The sequence below is a fragment of the Peromyscus californicus genome, unplaced genomic scaffold (assembly GCF_007827085.1).
Source record: "Peromyscus californicus insignis strain IS unplaced genomic scaffold, ASM782708v3 Scaffold_3__1_contigs__length_106647218, whole genome shotgun sequence".
Lineage (NCBI taxonomy): Eukaryota > Metazoa > Chordata > Mammalia > Rodentia > Cricetidae > Peromyscus > Peromyscus californicus.
Window position 1 is genome coordinate 60,982,227 of NW_026294551.1, and position 18,645 is coordinate 61,000,871.

General features: G+C 44.0%; 1 protein-coding gene across 8 annotated transcripts in view; it reads right to left on the minus strand.

The window, feature by feature from the left end:
* The window catches only part of Specc1 (sperm antigen with calponin homology and coiled-coil domains 1), a 281,079-nt gene that overhangs the window by 154,644 nt on the left and 107,790 nt on the right, over window positions 1-18,645 (minus strand). The window contains exon 1 of one of the 8 annotated variants that reach the window (XM_052757170.1): window positions 9,658-9,880. The exons of the other annotated variants lie outside the window; for them this stretch is intronic. Within the exon in view, the coding sequence (XP_052613130.1) occupies window positions 9,658-9,697 (40 nt within the window). The 5' untranslated portion in view covers window positions 9,698-9,880. Of the gene's footprint in view, window positions 1-9,657; window positions 9,881-18,645 lie in introns of those variants that run through there. 8 annotated transcript variants of the gene reach the window in all.

Below are 18,645 nucleotides of genomic sequence, written 5' to 3' on the forward strand. Positions count from 1 at the left end.
TGGTCTACAGAGTTAGTGCCAGGACAGCCAAGGCTGTTACACAGTGAAACCCTATCTCAAAAAAAAAAGACCTTGCAATACTTCAATACATGAGGGGCAATTGTATATACAAAATAGCTAGCACAAAGTTCAGGATACAACAATGATATAGAAGATGTGCAAATGGATGTTCCAAGTACCCACGTCAGACAGCTTACAACCTCCTACAACTCTGGTTCCAAAGGATCTAATGCCCTCTCTGGCCTCTGCAGGCCACCTGCACACATAGCGCACATATACACATGCAGGCCCACATACACATAAAGTAATTCAAACCAAAGCAAAAAGCACAAGAACGGAATGCTCCAGAAAATTAACATGCCAGGGAAGTTGTGAGGGGCACACACACAATCACACAATCACGATCACAAAATCAACATATAAGCACACAGAGATATGTATCTTCCCCATATACTTTGTTTACCTACAACAAGACTTTCCTTTTATTGGTCTGAGGTCCATTTTGTAAGCATATAATTCCATGTAACTTTGGCACACTGAATGTTTTCAGACTGAAGGAAAATGAGAGACCAAAATATAACTATCAACAGATAATTTCCTAATACTTTTATGACCACTGTGAATAGTCTCTTTGTTTTATCTATTTTGAGATCAGAAAGTTAAACTGCTGATAATTTGACCTTCAAGATTATTATTTTCTATTTGGCTGTTAACGTTAGGGAGAAACACAGGACCTATTAGAGAAAAGAGATGAGTTTGTTGGCACATGAAACAAAGAGGATTTTCCAGGGCTTTGGAGGTCACTGGCACTAGTTCTTTACTAACTATAGTTTTGGGTCAAATTTGTGAGTTCACTTTCCCAGGTTTATCATAAGCCCTTATTGTTAATATTTATGCACAATAAGGTTACATTTGGGACAATCAGATAGAAATGAGGGGAGGTTCGAGGAAACAGGACTAATTGTGCTGGGCATGAAGGTACATGCCCATAATCTCAGCACTTGAGAGGCTGAAGCAGTAGGTTTGCCAAGAGTTCAACGCCAGGTTGGTCTACATAGCAAGAACAGGCTACCAGGGACACAGAACAAGACCTTGTCTCAAAACAAACTCACACTCATTGTTCTAAAGTAAGAGGATTAAAAAAAAGAACAGAGGAAGACACTATTAAAAGGGCATCTCTAACCAGCATGAGTTACCAAAACCCAGGGAAGCAGGGGTCCTCTGACAAGGATGAGAGGCAGTGGGCAGGTTACTTGTGACGAAATAAGGAAAACCTACTATGCACAAGCTTTTCTGAAAATCGTAATATTAAAGCATCTTTTAAAAAATCTAATTTTAAACATCTGGCCAATCACATTAAACTATCTTAAACCTACCTTCTTTTCCTGAGAATTCAAATGTTTCCTAGGAATATGAGGGAGAGTTGCCATCAGCTCCTTTGCGCTCCACCCAGAGGACTATTCGGAGAATTAAGGCGCTGCTGGGCATTCGGCATCCATGGGAAGTAGGTGCTGAAGGTGCGGGTAGGAAGAAGATGGCCAGGAAGGAGGAGACTAACAAGAGGCTGAGCTAGCTGGGGTATGTCCTGGGAGAGGCACTGTCCCAGCAGCCTTCATAAGGGTCCACAGAACCCTGCATATGCTTTCACAGGCATCAAAAATGCTGCATAAACCACTCTGACCTCACTACAGCTATAGGAAAATTTCCTTAAAGTAAAACAATTTGGGGCTGAAGAATTGGCTCACTGGTTAAGAACACTTCTTGCTCTTGCAGAGGGCCCAGGTTTGATTCCCAGCACTCACATAGTGGCTCACCAACGTCTGTAACTCCAGTGCCAGGGGATCAATGCCCTCTTCTGACCTCCAAGGACAGCAGGCACACACGTGGTACACATATTTATACATAGGAAAGACATTCATACACATAAAATAATAAATCTCAATGAAAGAGTTAAACAATTCAAAGGATTATAAATATCCAGACAACATTTCTAAAAGGCAAAATCCAAACCCTTCTTTGAGTTAGAATGTATATTAGTTACTTCGCTGTATGCACACATGTTTTAGACCAGAGGTCAAGATGACCTTGTTTTCTGAAACAAGATCTCCACTTTGGGACTCTGCTCTCCACCACACTTTTGAGACAGGGTCTCTCACGGAGCTTGTGGACTCGGCTGGACTGGCTGGTCAGCAAGCCCCAGAGACCTTTCTGAACAATCTTCCCAGTGCTGGGACTACTGACGCATGCTGCCATGCCCAGCTTTTTCGAGTGGGTGCTGGGGATCTAGTCAGGTTCTCACGTTGCCACAGTAAGCACTTTACTGACTGCCCCTCCCCCATGTGGTTTTGTTTTGTTTTTTTTTTTTTTTTTGGTTTTTTCAAGACAGGGTTTCTCTGTGTAGCTTTGCGCCTTTTCCTGGAACTCACTTGGTAGCCCAGGCTGGCCTTGAACTTACAGAGATCCATCTGCCTCTGCCTCCTGAGTGCTGGGATTAAAGGCGTGCGCCACCACCACCCAGCTCCCATGTGTTCTTATACAGTTAATTTGGGGATAATTTTTTCTGGATGAATCTAAATGTAGCTTTATCTACTTCATTGTTTTAACAAAAACTCACTTCTGCATTTTTTCACTTCAGTTGTTTTCTCTTTCGTTCTTTCATATTTATTCAACAAACACTAAGTGCCATCCACGTGCTACATGCTAAGGACAGAGAAAAGCAGGAAAGACAGTCTTTTCTCTGTTGTCCAGCTGGCTTGCGGCTCCTGGGCTAAGCAGTCCCCCCGTTGGCTGGGACACAGGTTCTGTAGCACCAAGCCTACTCTGCCGGCTGTTTCCTAATGTTCTAGTACTGACTTCATTTCTTGTCATTTTTTTCTTACTTGATAATAAAACCTTTCAGAAGAATGGATCTGCTTATTGTTTGTAACTTCATCAGTATTTCAACTACTTTCCTAAATGACCTGAAAGAACAGTTTCCAACTCCTAGTGAGTCAAAATTTTCCAAATGGTTTTTAAAATTTCAACTTTTATTATTTAGTTTTATTGCATTATGATCACAGAGTGACCAGTAAAAATTCCCCTAAAGACTCTAATGATATTTTCTGCCTTTAGAACAGGTCATCATTTTAACCATTCTATGAACATCCTGGAAAAATGTTTGTGTATGACACATGGGTAAATTCTTCCAGTGTTTTGTCAGTTAGCATACTAGTTTAGGATTATGATCTTACCGTTGGGAAAGGTCTACCCTCTCATTTGAGAAACTTTGTATCCTGTGTTTTTAACTGACCCTTTCTATTATTTCAGTAGAGTGACGTTGTAAGTCAGATGAAGCCAAGAGGGAACCACATTTAAATCAAAAATCACATTTGCTTTACTATCAAGAAAGATACTGACTTAAGATACAGAAAACATGCGAAAAGTAGGCAGTCTGTCAAGTCAAAGGTCTTTGTAGTTAAGCAGGGAAATCTCAAGACAGTGTAAATGCAAAAGAAGTACAAATTAATCAAGCGGCAGATTTGAATGTGGGGGATGACCAGGCTAGGCAGAGAAGAGTGGCACAAGTCTTTAAGCCCAGCACTTGGGAGGCAAAAGCAGTAGATGTCCGTGAGTTTAAAGTCAAGCCTGGTCTACATAGCAAGTCCAGGCTAGCCAGAGCTACATAACAGAGACTCTGTCTCAAAATAAATAAAGTAATGACCAGAATTAAGTAAAATATAACTTGAATCTAGACAGAGAAATGTCATGACCACCTCCTTGTTTAAGTTCTGATATCTATACTATGAAGAGTTTAAAAATCTGAATTTAAGTAGGGCAGTGGTAGCGCACACCTTCAATCCCAGCACTCAGGCAAGCAGATCTCTAAGTTCAAGGCCAGCATGGTCTACAGAGAGAGCTCCAGGCCAGCCAGGGCTACACAGAGAAGCCCTGTTTCGAAAAACAATTAAAAAAAAAAAAGTTGACTGGGAACTAAGGAGGCAGCCTAAGAAAAAGGAACTAGAGATTCACAAACACCTAGTACAAAACCAAGCACACTGCCTCAAGTTAGTCAAGAAATATAGATGGTGAAGAGTAGATTGTTTTGTTTTTAAGTTTTGTTTTTGTTTTTTTGTGGGAGGAGGAGTCTGTTGGGAGTTGAAACCAGGGTCTTGCACATGCCAAGCATATGTTCTTCCACTAAGCCACACGCTTTACCCCCTTAGGTTTTTAAATATATACCAAGGTTTATAAAAACAAATTTGGTATAAAAATATACCAAAATTTAGCAGTGAACATCTGTACAGTCACCATGTGTATTTTGATACTAACAACGAAATTAGATTTGTTTTTTCCTTTCAGACAGGGTCTCACTATGTGGCCTTAGCTGGCCTGGAATTGCTAAATAGTGAAATTACAATTTATATATGGCTTCACAGAAATAGGGCACAAGAGATATAATAGTGAAAATTTAATTCCTCTACTTTCACAGCAAGAATTAGTGGAGAACCATGAAAGTTAATTAAAAACAGTAAAGACATACAGTATTATGTACACTTGTAGAGATAACCACAATGTCTTTAAATTATATCAAAAAATAAAAATGGAGCCAGGCACAGTGGCATACAACATTAATCCTAGCACTAGGGAGGCAGAGGCAGGCAGATCTCTGAGATCAAGGCCAGTCTGGGCTGTGTAGGGAGACACTGTCAAAAAGAAAGAAATGGGGAGGGAGGGAGGGAGGGAGGGAAGAGAGAGAGAGAGAGGGAGGGGGAGGGAGGGAGGGAAAGGGGGGCGGATATGGTTGGGTAGTTGGTAGTGCTTGCTTATCATACACACAGCCCTGGGCTTGATCCTCATCACTGCAAAAAACCCAGAAGTGGTAGCATGCACCTGTAAGGCCAACACTTGGGAAGTGAAAGCAGGAAGATCCTAAGTTCAAGGTTCAGCAACACAGTGAGCTCAAGGTGAGCCTACAGGACCCTGTCTTAAAAACAAATCAAAACAAAAAGAGGGGCAGATGAGTAGACAGATGAATAGATGGACAGAGGAATAAAACACATGTGGATAAAGGAGCATTCATTATGCCTTTCAGCTATTCAGATTTTTTAAATTTTTTTTTGGCTTTTTTTTTTTTTTTTTTTTTTTTTTTTTTTTTTTTTTTGAGACAGGGTTTCTCGGGCCGTCCTGGAACCTGCTTTGTAGACCAGGCTGGCCTCAAATTCTGAGGTTCTCCTGCCTCTGCCTTCAGAGTTCAGATTAAAAATTTTATAATAAAATATTGACACAGATATAGTTGAGAATGTTCATGCTTGCAAAGAGACTTTGAATGCTCACCACTGGCCATGCTGTCCTTCTATTTGGCCATTACAGAGACACTTCTGGTCTCTTGGTGTCTGGAGCTATGTGGCTGCCTAGCATACTGAGTGCAGGTAGAAATGGCATGTACCACTTTCATCCTTAACCCCTAAAACCTCCTGCAGGATCCACAATACTCTCTGAGTGTGGGCATATCCATAGCAATGTTGGAGCCAATAACTTCCCTTATGGTCCCTAGATCACAGTTTACTAAGACAGGAGAAAAAAATAAACCAGTTGTCTTAATGGTTATTTTGGAAATTCAACTATAACAATAGTTAGCATTACCTATAGTAAATAGCATGTGACCCAAGAAAAGTGCTACAGAAGGAAACTTCTTTTATTTTAGACCATTTATATTCATTTTTAAACTCTCAATGCAAATTTAAAACCAATATTAAACAGATACCTCAGCTTGGACTATGACTAGGAAAAGTCTTCTCAGCTCACCTTCGAGGCACAATTATAAAATGGCACCCCTCCCCCTGGGTCAATACAACTCCAAGCTGGCTGGGCTTGTCCATTGCTTTACCCAGAAGCCTTTAAACAGGACACAGATGGTAGCCCTGTGGCAACCTGCCTGGAAACAGAAGGGCTGTTAACTAGACCCTGTAGCAAGTAAGGGATATAGCCTTCATCTTTTAACTGCCCTTGAACATGGAACTTCTGTCATTTATTTTAAATAAACTTTTAAAAAAATTTACTTTTATTTTATGTGCATTGGTGTTTTGCCTACAGGTAAGTCTGTGTGACAGTGTCAGATTTTGAAATTATAGAGAGTTGTTAGCTGCTGTGTGGGTGATGGGATTTGAACCCAGGTCCTTTGGAAGAGCCATCTCTCTAGCCCCGGGAACTTCTATCTTTAACCTGATCATTTCTCTTACTATCCTGCCAATACTACAGTGAGTTACGATGAACTAACTCAGAAGACAACAGACAGAAGGAGAACCTTGAGGCCACCGTGGCTGCCACAGAGCTACAAAAGCAGCAGCCACAGCAGCTAAGGAGGTGGGTTCTGTCTAAACCACCCACCCCCAGGAGGGAGGAGCACCGTCTGAAGAATGGGCCTATACAATCAGCCCTCTGAAGCCTGCAGGAGGGGTCTGAGAGAAGGATGCGTTCATCTACTCTTCATTAATTTATTTGTTTACTTGTGTGTGGTGAAGGGAAGGTCAGAAGACAACTTGCACAAACTTGTTCTCTCCTTCCTCCATCTAGATTCCAGGGACTGAACTCAAGCTGTTTAGACTTGGTATCTAGCCGGGCGGTCCTGGCATACTTCTTTAATCCCAGCATTCGGGAAGCAGAGGCAGGATGAAGTTTGAGGCCAGCTTGGTCTACAGAGTGAGTGAGTTCCAGGACACCCAGGGCTACGCTGAGAAACCCTGTCTCAAAATAATAAAACTAACTAAACAAATAAAAATAAAAAATAAGACGTGGTATCCAGCACTTTTATCCACTGAACCATCTCACTCACCCCCATTTACCCTTTAAATAGAACCTCCTCGTCCAAACATCTGAGGTACTGTTGCCAGCTAGCCCTAAAGGGACATCACTAAAAGCTCTAAGAAAGAACGTATCATTCAAATGCCACCAGGATCCTAGGATTCCACTTGGTGCACACATGTGTGAGCACACACACACACACACACACACACACACCAAGCAGCTTCTGGTCAATGACCTCCCAGAGCAGAAGAACTAGGGACTGGTGGGCAGAAAGCTTAAAATCTCCTCCAGTGGTCAGCTTTGCAGACCCATCTGCAGGCTAAGACTTCATCTGATCAGCATCATTCTGAGGCTCTCCCTGGATCTGTATTACCCTCTGAGGGTTTCCCTAATCAATTCTGCTTCCTCTTTCCTTTGTCTTCCTTTGGTCTTCCTTCCTGTAACAAATCTCATGCAATCCTGAGTGTCACTTCCCAAAGGATACAACTAACACGGTGGCGGAACTTGGTGACATTTAGACTCAGGAGTTCTTGCCTCTTCCAGCCTCCTAGCTCTCTCCTACCACCACCCTGGTCCTCTGCAGAAGTACTTGTTCACATTCTAGCTCAATGCACCAACAACTGCACGTTCATCCTGCACAGAGCTCTGCTTTCTAGTCTCACTGGTAAGTTACACAGCATTTCATTCAGCCAGAGTCCAGGATTTAAAGCCTCTGCCAAGATTCCCAATCAAGTATCTTCCTTGCGGCAAGCTAGACTGGATTCCCATTCTGAAATTATACTCACTTTGAAGACCCACAACAAAGGGCTGGGGATGGAGCTCAGTGGTGGAGCATGTGCTTAGCATGTGCAAAGCCCTGAGTTCCATCTGAGCAACACACATATTAAGATAAAATAAGCCACTGGCATACACATATCCTTTGACTTCTTAGTCATTGGAGAGCTTTAAAATGTAAGGGCACTTGGAAGTCTTAATACCAAACAACTGATCAACAAAAGCAACAGTCTCCTCATATTTTTTTTTTTCCGAGACAGGGTTTCTCTGTGTAGCTTTGTGCCTCTCCTGAAACTCACTTGGTAGCCCAGGCTGGCCTCGAACTCACAGAGATCCGCCTGGCTCTGCCTCCCGAGTGCTGGGATTAAAGGCGTGCGCCACCACCGCCCAGCTCATATTTTTTTAATTAAAGGAAATAATAGTTTCTCACAATTACTTGGCATTGACAGGTAATTTTTAAATGTTATTTCTCCTTTACCTAGTTCATCAGCAAGTTAACTCATCCAAACTTTTCTCAGTAGAATAAACAACGGATTATTCTTATTTTCATTTATTGGTTATTCTGTACAAAAAAAGTTCGGATAGCTGCTGTGTGAAACTCCTATGTAATCTACACAGTAACCCACCCCTAAGAGTGTTCTTTCTTCACCCTCAGATTCCAGTGTGGCCGTCAAAGTTTTGAGTAGTGGCTGGTCTAACAGTCCAATGTACCACAAGTGTCATGAAGGCAATGGTGTCGGTCCAGATCCAAAGGGGCTAAGGTGTGAGTGAAGAGCTATGGATGGAGGTGAAGATGACTGGGTCATACATGGAGCACCACTCCAGAGTCAAAGAGTAAGTCATTGGACAAGTCACTTCCCCTTAGAGCCTCAATAACGTCCTCAAGTTAAAAGTTTCAGCCTTGGTGATACAGTAGGAAGCATAACTGCCTTCCAAGTTAAACACTTTAAAATTGCTACTGTGATTGTTCTTGCTTTTGCAGGGGGCTGCTTTGAGGCACTCAGAATGGTCCTGTGTTTGACACATCAACCTGGGCTTTCCTACAATATAACCTCTGACAAGACTGGGCTATCTTGAACCCTTACTCTACCTAGTAAGGTCAAAATAGCACCCAAATCTGTGTGTGTTGTGTGCCCAGACAGGGGAGTTGCCGCTGTGAGACCTAAGTCTAAAACAAACAGAAAACAAGTTAGCGCCGCCTAAGGAGGTTTCATGTGCACAAAATGTGACCCAAGGGTGTCTTCCTTCTTAAGGAACAGTAAATGGAATAGTGGTGAAGGCGTAAGCAGAGTCAGAAAGCTAAACAAACGGGAAGCTTTTTTTTAGATAGAAAAAAAGACTTGGTCTATGAAAAAAAAAATCACTACTACTTTGAAAAAATTTAATAGCTCTGACTGGTCAACCTGCCACAAAAATCTTCCCAATAGGCCAGGGTGCCATTCTTGCGGCTAAATTAAATCCCCTTGAATTCACATGACAGTTCTGCTGTTTTAAATACACCCGTGGTGTTCAGCATCTAAACGTGAGCGGAGTCCCGTCAGAGCAAAGAGAAGATGAAAACCGGAACCCAGCGGACTCCCCACCGAGCTCCCTTCAGCTCCAAGCAAAGAAAAAGTTGAGACACCGATAAGTTTCTGGCACCCTAGAATAGACCCAGATTATTTTGGGTCAGAAACAAGTCACAATCAAGTCCTTGGTCTGAGCACGAGTAACAAAATCAGCTGACGGGCCGCCACCTTCCGTGGGACTCCAGAAAGTGTGTGGTATGCAAATGGCACACTGCAAAATGGACAAAGAACCAGAAAAGCACTGCCAAGTCACACTTTTCATCATCTCAGATGCCCCCCTAGCTTGGGGGGGGGGAGGGGTTGGGACTGGGCACACAAGGAGGACCCCCGCCGCCGGACCGCCGCCTGCAACGCCCGCCCCGCCCCGGCTGGTAGCCCGGCGCGCACAGGTAATTTCACAACCCCATTAGCGCATTCCAGAGCGGAGACTCACGGGCCCGGGAAGTTCACCTTGCCTCGCGCCCCTGCGAGGCGGGCCGCGGTGGGGGGAAGGGCGTGGCGGTAAGGGGGCGCGACCCGCAACCCCACAGACCTGGCTCGGGCTCCTCCAGCTTCGCCGAGTGGTTGCCCATGGTCGGCAGACTCCGATGGCCGCGGGCTGGCAGGCCCCGGACCGAGTGGCTGCCGCCGTGCCGCAGAGCGCGCGCCTGCTTGGGCTAGTGAAGCGGCGGCGGCGGCGGCGGCCGCTGGTCCGCTCCAGTCAAAGAAAGAGCCGGGCGCCTTCCAGTTCCCGGCGGCCAAGGGAGCCGCTCCGCGCGCCCGCGGGCGAACCCCGCCCCCCTCATCTGCATACGCCACGCCCTCCGGGCGCCTCGCGACCCGCCCACCTTATCTGCATCCCGCCTGATTGACTCGGCCCGCCCCCCCCCACCCCCCCAACTCCTTGTAGTCTGTCAAGCGAGACCCGCCCCCCCCCTGGGCTCCTCAATGTCGGCCTGGCGTGGCCCGCCCCTCTCATCTGCATCCTGCGGCCCGCCCCCCTCAACTCCTTGCTGTCTGTCAAGCGAGGCCCGCCCCCTCATCTGCATACCGCTCCTAGTGTCCAAAGAGCCCTTCCCGGCCCTTTGTCGGCTGACCGACTTCAGGCCTCGCTCTGCCCGCCCACGGGGAGAACTGCGGCTGGACAAGGTAGGCTGGAAAAACCCCACTGTGGAAGGCTTGAAGCCAAGTGCCATAGGCAAGGTGAAGTCTTGCACGTGAGAAGTAAGATCTATCTGAACAAGAAAGACCTAGAGTTGACACACAGGGCGGACGTTCAATAAATATTTCTAAACGGAGCGAATGAATGAGTGTGGAACAACTCTCAGCGAGCAGGGGAAGAAAAACCAAGCGGGCAGTCCTGCCCACGATTCAGGGCCAATCAGAAGCAGAAACTGGTGCTATAAAAGAATCGTTTTATGGAAATGACCCTGTCCATCTTTCCTCCTCCAGATGAAACAGCCAGACCTAACCAAACCTTACACTGACAATACTCAGGAATAATAAGATAATGAATAGAATGACTGGTCCTCTCCCGTGCCTGACTGAACACAACTTGGTCGGTTGTTGGTATTTTGTTGTTGTTTTGAGACAGGGTCTCTGTCCGTAGCCCTGGCTCTCCTGAAACTTGGCTGTATAATATAAACCAGGCTGGCCTCAAACTCACAGAGATCTGCTTGCCTCTGCCTCCCTAGTGCTGGAATTAAAGGCCAGAGCTACCCCATACTGAGGGGACACTGCTTGGTTGGTTTTTTTTTTTAACTTATTTCTTATTTTTATTAGTTCTCTGAGAATTTCATTCAGTGTATTTTGATCACGTTCACCCCACCTCCTCCGACTAACTCCCTACTCAAGTCCCCTAACTCCTCTTTTTTCTAATAATCCATCAATTTGTACCGCCCGTGTACTTCTAGATGTGGGCCACCCATTGTAGCATTTCTTTAAAGGCCACACCCTTAAAGAAGGCCATCTCTTCCTCCCCTTGAAGCTATGGACTGTCTACAGTTTCTCAGCTGGGGGACCAGCCCCTCTCCCCTCCCGGCTAGAACGCTGACAGGCTTGATCTTGTGCAGGCAGCTAGAGTGCCATGAGTTCATGAGTGCAGTGGTCTTGTGCGTCCAGAAGCCACTGTTCTCCTTTGGTCCTCCGTGACTGACCTCCAGCTCTCAGACTCTTCCCACCCCTTCTTCTACCAGGGTCCCTGAGCCTTGGACTGGGGAAACACGGACGTCTCATCTCCACTGACGCTCTGCACTCTGATCGGTTTTGAGCTTCTACGTTAACCATCATCCACACAAAGAAACTTCCCTGGTGAGGGCTGAGGGCTGCAGGCTACTCTACAGATATAGAGATGTGAGTTTAGAGAGCAGTTTGACCCTCTGTCCACTTACTTAGCAGAATAATATGTTCACCCCAACGTGGGTTCTTCCCACCCATCTTGTTAGGGCACTGTTGGTGACTCTCTGCGTCTCAAAACTCATGTGTTTTCAGGCCCTACGTTCTCCTAGGTTGCAGCTTCTGGGTGGCCTCACTCTTTCTGTTGGTCCTTCTCCTCTCTCACCTCTAGACCCTGGAGTGTCCCAAAGCTCCTCTACATGACAACTCTTTCACTCTTCCCCTCCCGACTTGGTAGTCTTTAAATCCCACCAGTGTGGGGCCAGCCTGGCCCCTCTTCTGAACCAGACTTCTGTGAGTTCACGGCCTCCTTGACACCACCTCTTGGCAAGTGCTCCGAAAGATCTAAGAAGAAACTCGACTTTACCAGAACAAAATGGAATGTCTGGATTTGCTTCCATAGGCGTGTGTCTCCTGTGTTTTCTTTATCTCCATATTAAAAACTCCATCCTCCCACTAACTCAGGTCAACAGCTTCAGTTCCTCTCACATCAAGTCTATCAGCAGATCCTGTCATGTAGACTGGATATTTTGTAAAGCTCACCACGTCTCGGGACTCACCAGATCCCAGCTACCCCACGGTCTAAGCAACTGTCAGCTCCTACCAGCATTTCTGTAACTACCTCCTAAACAGTGTCGTTTCTTTTTCCTGCCCCTGTTTGTAATAAGGAAGTGGTGCCTTTTCAGCCTAGCCCAAATGAATAATTCTTCACTCTCCCCTGCAAGAGACCCACCTCCTCAGCCTCTTCACCACTCCTCAAATCCGTGGGCTGAGCATGCTCCCACCCATGGGGCTGGCATTACTGTTTCCGTTTCCTGGAATGCACTTCCCCCAGGCGCTCCTGTTCCATAGACCCTATGACTCATCTCCTAGATCTGAGATTGAAAGTCCCATTTGGAGAGGCAGCTCTCCTCACAACAACATCAGGCCAACAAATGCACTCCCTCACTTGGTGAACCCCTGTGACACTCTTTGCCACTGGGTATAGTAGTACTTATCCCATGGGGGATAAGTTTCAAACCTCCAGTGAACGCCTGAAACTGCAGATGATACCAAGTCCCATTTATACTGTATTTCTTCCAGGACACACACTTCTGATAAAACTTTATTTATAAATTAGGCACAGTTAGAGACTGACAATACTTTACAACCGTAGCATATGTTTTGTTTTGTTTTCTGTCCTTATTGGGAATTTTCAATTTTTTATTTAAGGGAAGGAAGCACTTTATTGTATCTGCTTGGCATATCCATATTACCAATGTCACTACTCTCAGGCTTCTGGGCCATTATTAAAATAAGGGTTACTTGCACACAGCACTGTGAAGCTGGGACAGGGGATCTGATAAGGAAGATGGCTGCTAATTGACCAACAGGAAGGCAGTATAGGGAACATGGACATTCTGAACAAAAGAATGAATCACATCCTGGAGTTGTATGCCATGAGACTTCATTGTGTTTGCTACTCAGGACACTGCACAGTTTGAAACGCATCAACGGTTAGTTTTTGAAATTTTATACTTCATATTTTCAAACGATGGTTGACTATAGATAACTGAAACTTAAATAGTCCCCATCCACAAATGGTGAAGGGCCCTGTACACTAATTATTATCCTCCCACTAACCTAAGTTTCATGAGATCATTCATGAATGAATGAATGAACATATAGACTCTACCGTACATAAATCATCCCTTAAATATATAGTACTTTTATTAGTGTTTACTGTTTACATAAAATATTACTTCTTTTTAGTGGTAATAGCATGAACTGATTTCTTCAACAAAACCATTTTGTCAAAGACAAGCATCACATTTACTTCTGTAATCTACAAAACCTCGCAGAGCATTAAGATACATGGACTAAGGAAAATAAATTATCCAAGACAATGTTGAAGCAAAAATCCACACGGGATCATGTTCCAACCCACTCCCCATTTTTAAAGAGGTGAAAAATGGATCCAGAAAAGATGACCAACTTCCCCAAATCATTCTCTAATGAGAGACAAACCCTGAGACTATGAAGATTTTAAGAGTGATACAGCTTCTGTTTACAAAGCAGTCCCAAGCTTATCCGAAGAGTCTGGAAACGGATGAGTCATTTTATTAATTCTGTAAAATGTCAAGCACGCCATTACCAAACCTCTTTATGAGAGCCAGACAACAGCCCAACCTGGCCTCCTCTGATTCTCTCACCTCCCACATCTGGTTGCATTGGGTCAGTTCTGTATTGCAGGTTCCCAACGTGGGCTAGTGTTCACCTCTTTCTTGGCTTTCCTGCCTTCTGTTCAATGCAGGCCTTTGTTGCTTTCAAGACTGACTACTTTAGCTTTGCAGCTCCAATTGCTCTTCATTCCAACTTTTAAAAAACACAAAGGCTGGAGAGGTATCTCAGCAGTTGAGAGCACTTAATGCTCTTGCAGAAGATCTGTGATCCATTCCCAGCACCCATATTGGCGGTTCACAACCATCTCTAACTCCAATCCTAGATGATCCAATGCCCTCTTCTGACCTCTGCTGGCACCAAGGACACACATGGTATGTAAACATACATGCAGGCAAAACAGTCTCACATAAAGTAAAATCTATTTAAATTTTTAAAATTAAAAATAAACTAATAAATTAAAAAATGCAAATCTGACTTAATGTCATCTGTTTAACAGCTCCCCATGACTCCTGGATCTCACTCTGTAGACCAGGCTGGCCTTGAACTCGCAGGGATTCACCTGCCTCTGCCTCCCGAGAGCTGGGATTAAAGGCGTGCGCCACTGCTGCCCAGCAAGTCCTTCTTAAATTCTAGGACTTCAATTCCACCCGTACAACTCTAGCTTCATCTTTCAAAAGTGTGACATGCTTTCTACTTTATATTCCAGCATCTTCAAGCCCAGTTGTAGCTCTAAAAATATAGTCTGTTTGTCCTAAGCCTCTGTGCTTTTCACCTGACACTACCCATCCATGACTGCCCAGCAGGCGCCTGTTTATCTGCTATGCACCAAATTGTGCCCCCCACCCCCACCCCAAAGGAGCCTGCTGAAGTTACAACCTCCAGTGTGATAGTCAAATGAGGCCTTAATGGTGGGACCCTCCTCTTATTGGTAGCTTAAAAAGGAGAAAGACATCTTCCTTCCTCTGTCATTTACAGACATGATAAGAAGTAGCTTTATTTAAGAAAAGAACCATCATCAGAACTGGGACTGGGACCTCAGACTCCCAGCCTCTAGAACTATGGGAAATTAATCTCTATCAATTGAGCCACACAGTACAGGATATTTGGTTATGATACAATTTTATTTACTAAGTGGGCACAAGTAGTACCTTTAACATTCTTGCTCAGGCATCTCCTTGGCAGAATTCAGTATTTTCTTTCACTAGACTCACAGACTTTGTAAATACTTACATTCCCCCCACATCCCTACCCTATTCTAACCATCTTTCCTTGTGAGACTGGGGTCTCTCTGAGCAGCATTCATCTTTGCATCACCAATACCTAACACGTAGTAATTCAGTTCTGTCCTAGTTTGCTCCTCTGTTGATGTGTTAGAACAGTGAACAAAGGCAACTTGAGGGAGGAAGTTTTATTTGTCTGTACTTCCGGGTCACAGCCCATTGCTGAGGGAAGTCTAACAAGGACTGAAGCAGAAATCATTGAGGGACACTGTTTACTGGCTTGTCCCCAAGCTCGCATTCTACTCCCTTTTTTATACAGCAGAGGCCCACCCACCTACTGCCCACAGGTTCCCTAACATCAATCAGCAACCAAGACAATACTCCACAGACAGGTTCACAGGCCAATTTTATGGCAACAGTTCTTCAGTTGAGGTTCCCTCTTCTTGGTGTGTCAAACTGATAACTAAGTTTAGCCTCACAGGTTAGTAATTTATTTACTCACAATTTGACTAAAGCATTAATTTTTCAAACAAAAACTGTCATGAGTATTTAAATCTCTAAAGAATTATTTGAGGCTGGGCGGTGGTCGCACAGGCCTTTAATCCCAGCACTTGAGAGGCAGAGGCAGGCAGATTTCTGAGTTCGAGGACAGCCTGGTCTACAAAGTGAGTTCCAGGACAGCAAGGACTAAACAGAGAGACCCTGTCTTGAAAAACAAACAAACAAACAAACAAACAAAAAGATTTGAAACTAGGTATGGTGGCTACATCTGTAATCTCAGCAGTTGGGAGACTGGAGCAAGAGGGCTGTGATGCATTCAAGGCTATCCTGGGCTCATAGTAAGACCCTGCTGTTGCTGTTGTTACTTTAAAGTCTTTGCTATCCATAAAACTTCTGTTGTTAAAATGAGAAGAAAAAAATCAATCTATAATTCTATTTGCTTATTTTTGAGACAGGTCTCCCTATGTAACCCTGACTGTCCTGAAACTCACTAGACTGTAGGCCAGCCCAGCCTCAGACTCACAGAGATCTGCCTGCCTCTGCAGACACTAAAGGTGTGTACCACCATGAAGAATGGAGCTATATCTCTTTGAAAATGGGCAATAGATCTGAACAGACATTTCTCAAGAGAGATGAGTAGCCAACAGGCATTTGACAAAATGCTCAAATCTCTAACTACCAAGAAAATGCAAATTAAAACCATGATACATCATCACATCTCTGAGGATAGCCATTATTACCAAAAGGATAATGTTAAGTGTGATAAACCACAGATGGTGGTGAGGATACAGAGAAAAAGGAACCTTATACACCTGTTGGTAGGGTTGTAATTAGTATAGCCACTTTGAAAACATGATGGAGGTTCATCAAAAGCAAAAAAAATTGAGTTATCACATGACCCACAATCCTATTTCCTGGCATGCAAAATAGCTGACATTGATGTCTTGAAGAAATATCTGCACTCCATGCTCATAGCAACTATACTGACAGCAGCCAAGGGATAAGTGTCCATCAGTGGACAAAGAAAATGTGGGAAAATACCTACCTATGTAGCCTTTAACAAACTAAATTCTGCCATTAAAATCAGAATTGTGGAACTGGCACAGTATGCAAAGTGAAGCAAGCAGACACAGAGAAATGCTGTATGATCTCACTTATGTGTGACACAGAGAAATGCTGTATGGTCTCACTTATGTGTGACACAGAGAAATGCTGTATGGTCTCACTTATGTGTGCAATATGGAAACGATGAGCTCAAAAGAACAGAAAACAGGAGCGGGTTGGTGGATCAAAAGAAAAAGCCTGCTACAGGCTGGACAGATGGCTCCGTGGTTAAGAGTGCTCTTCCGGAGGCCCCAGGTTCAATTCCCAGCACCCACATGGCAGCTCACAACTGTCTGTAACTCCAAGATCTGACACCCTCACACAGACATACATGCAGGCAAAACACCAATGAACATAAAATAAATAAATTATATAAAAAAAAACAAACAGAAAACAGAAAAGCGGTTACCAAAGGCTTCCCCAGACTTGAAACCTAAACCATTGAGAGAGATGTTTAGAAAAATAATCACCATGTTTTAATACAGGTTACTTCCAAAAGGGAGTCTTTTAGATAATGTTTTAACTTTCAACATACTGTTTGGTTTTTCCCTACAAATCTCTTTTCAGAATTTATCTTATGTATAGGAGTGCTTTGCCTGCACATATAAAGTTGTACCTTGTGTATGCCTGGTGCCTGCAGAATTCAGAAGAGGACATAAGGTCCCCGACAACTAGAGTTACAGATGTCTGTGAGCCACCATGTGGGTGCTGGGACCCAAACCCAGGCCCGCCGCAAGAACAAGTGCTCTTAACTGCTGAGCCATTTCTCCATCACATTTTTGAATCTCTTTTTTATTTATTTTAGAAATTGGGGTAAAACAAGGCAATGGGGGCGCATGCCTTTGATCCCAGGATTCGGGAGGCAGAGGCAGGTGGATCTCCGTGAGTTCAAGCCCAGACTAGTCTACAGAGTGAGTTCCAGGACAGCCAGGGCTACACAGAGAAACCCTATCTTGGAAAAAAAAAAAGAGGTCAAGACACATACCATCTCACCCATGTTTAACTGTATGCAGTTCCACAGTCTGCTTACACTGTTGTGCAATCTCCACCACTGGCCATCTCCAGAACGCTTTTCATCTTGAGAAACTGAAGTTCTATAGCCATTAAACACCAACCCCCTATTCCTCCTCAACAACCCCTTGCAACCTCTGTTCCATTTTGTGTGTATAGATTTTTCTCTTCTAGGTGCCTCACAGGAGTGGACTTACATCACATCTGCCATTCTGTAACTGATGTGCTTCAAAACAATGCCTTCAAGGCTCTTCCATGTTATAGAATGTGCCATGATTTCCTGCTTTTTCTTTTCAAAACTTGGGTGTATATAGGCCTGATAAGGCAATACATACCTTTAATCCCAGCATATAGAAGGCAGAGGCAAATAGATCCCTGTGAATTTGAGGTCTGAATTACAAAGCAAGTTCCAAGCTAATCAGGGCAACATACTAAGAACCTGTCTCAAAAAAACCCCACAAATGTGTGTGTGTGTGTGTGTGTGTGTGTGTGTGTGTGTGTATACAACTGTAATTCTGGCTCCTGAGGACCCAACACCCATGGCAAAACACCAATATACATTGAAAAAAAAAAAAGGAAATAGTTAAAAAAACATTATTTTGTTCTATACTTTTCAAGCTATCAAGCAATAATTGTTTTAGTTAAAAACAATGCCATTTTCCTTATCAAAATTAAAAATAATAGTTGGGCCAGGCAGCACACACCTTTAATCCCAGCACTTAGGAGGCAGAAGCAGGCAATCCCTGTCTGTGAGTTCAAGCCCAGCCTGATCCACATAATAACTTCCAGGACAGTCAGATATAGAGAGACCCTGTCTCTAAAATACAATAATATTAAAGTATCTTTATGTGAACTATGCTCAAAATCCTAGAAGGTAAGATAGTCTACACCTTAGAGGCCATGAATTCCTTTATTTAGTAAATAATTTTCAGTATCCATTTTGTACATTACATTATTCAAGTTTCCTACCTTCTGGAGAAGGAAAAAAAAGCTCAGCTTTCCTAATGAGCCTATCCACCTTGTTGAACAAGGAGCAGGTTCACACAAGAAGAAAGCCAAGAGAAGTTTGAGCATGAGCAGAAGGTGGTAAAGTCAAGTAACTGACTCAGACAGAGAGCTCCCTAGGTGAATGCCTGCACATTGGGCTA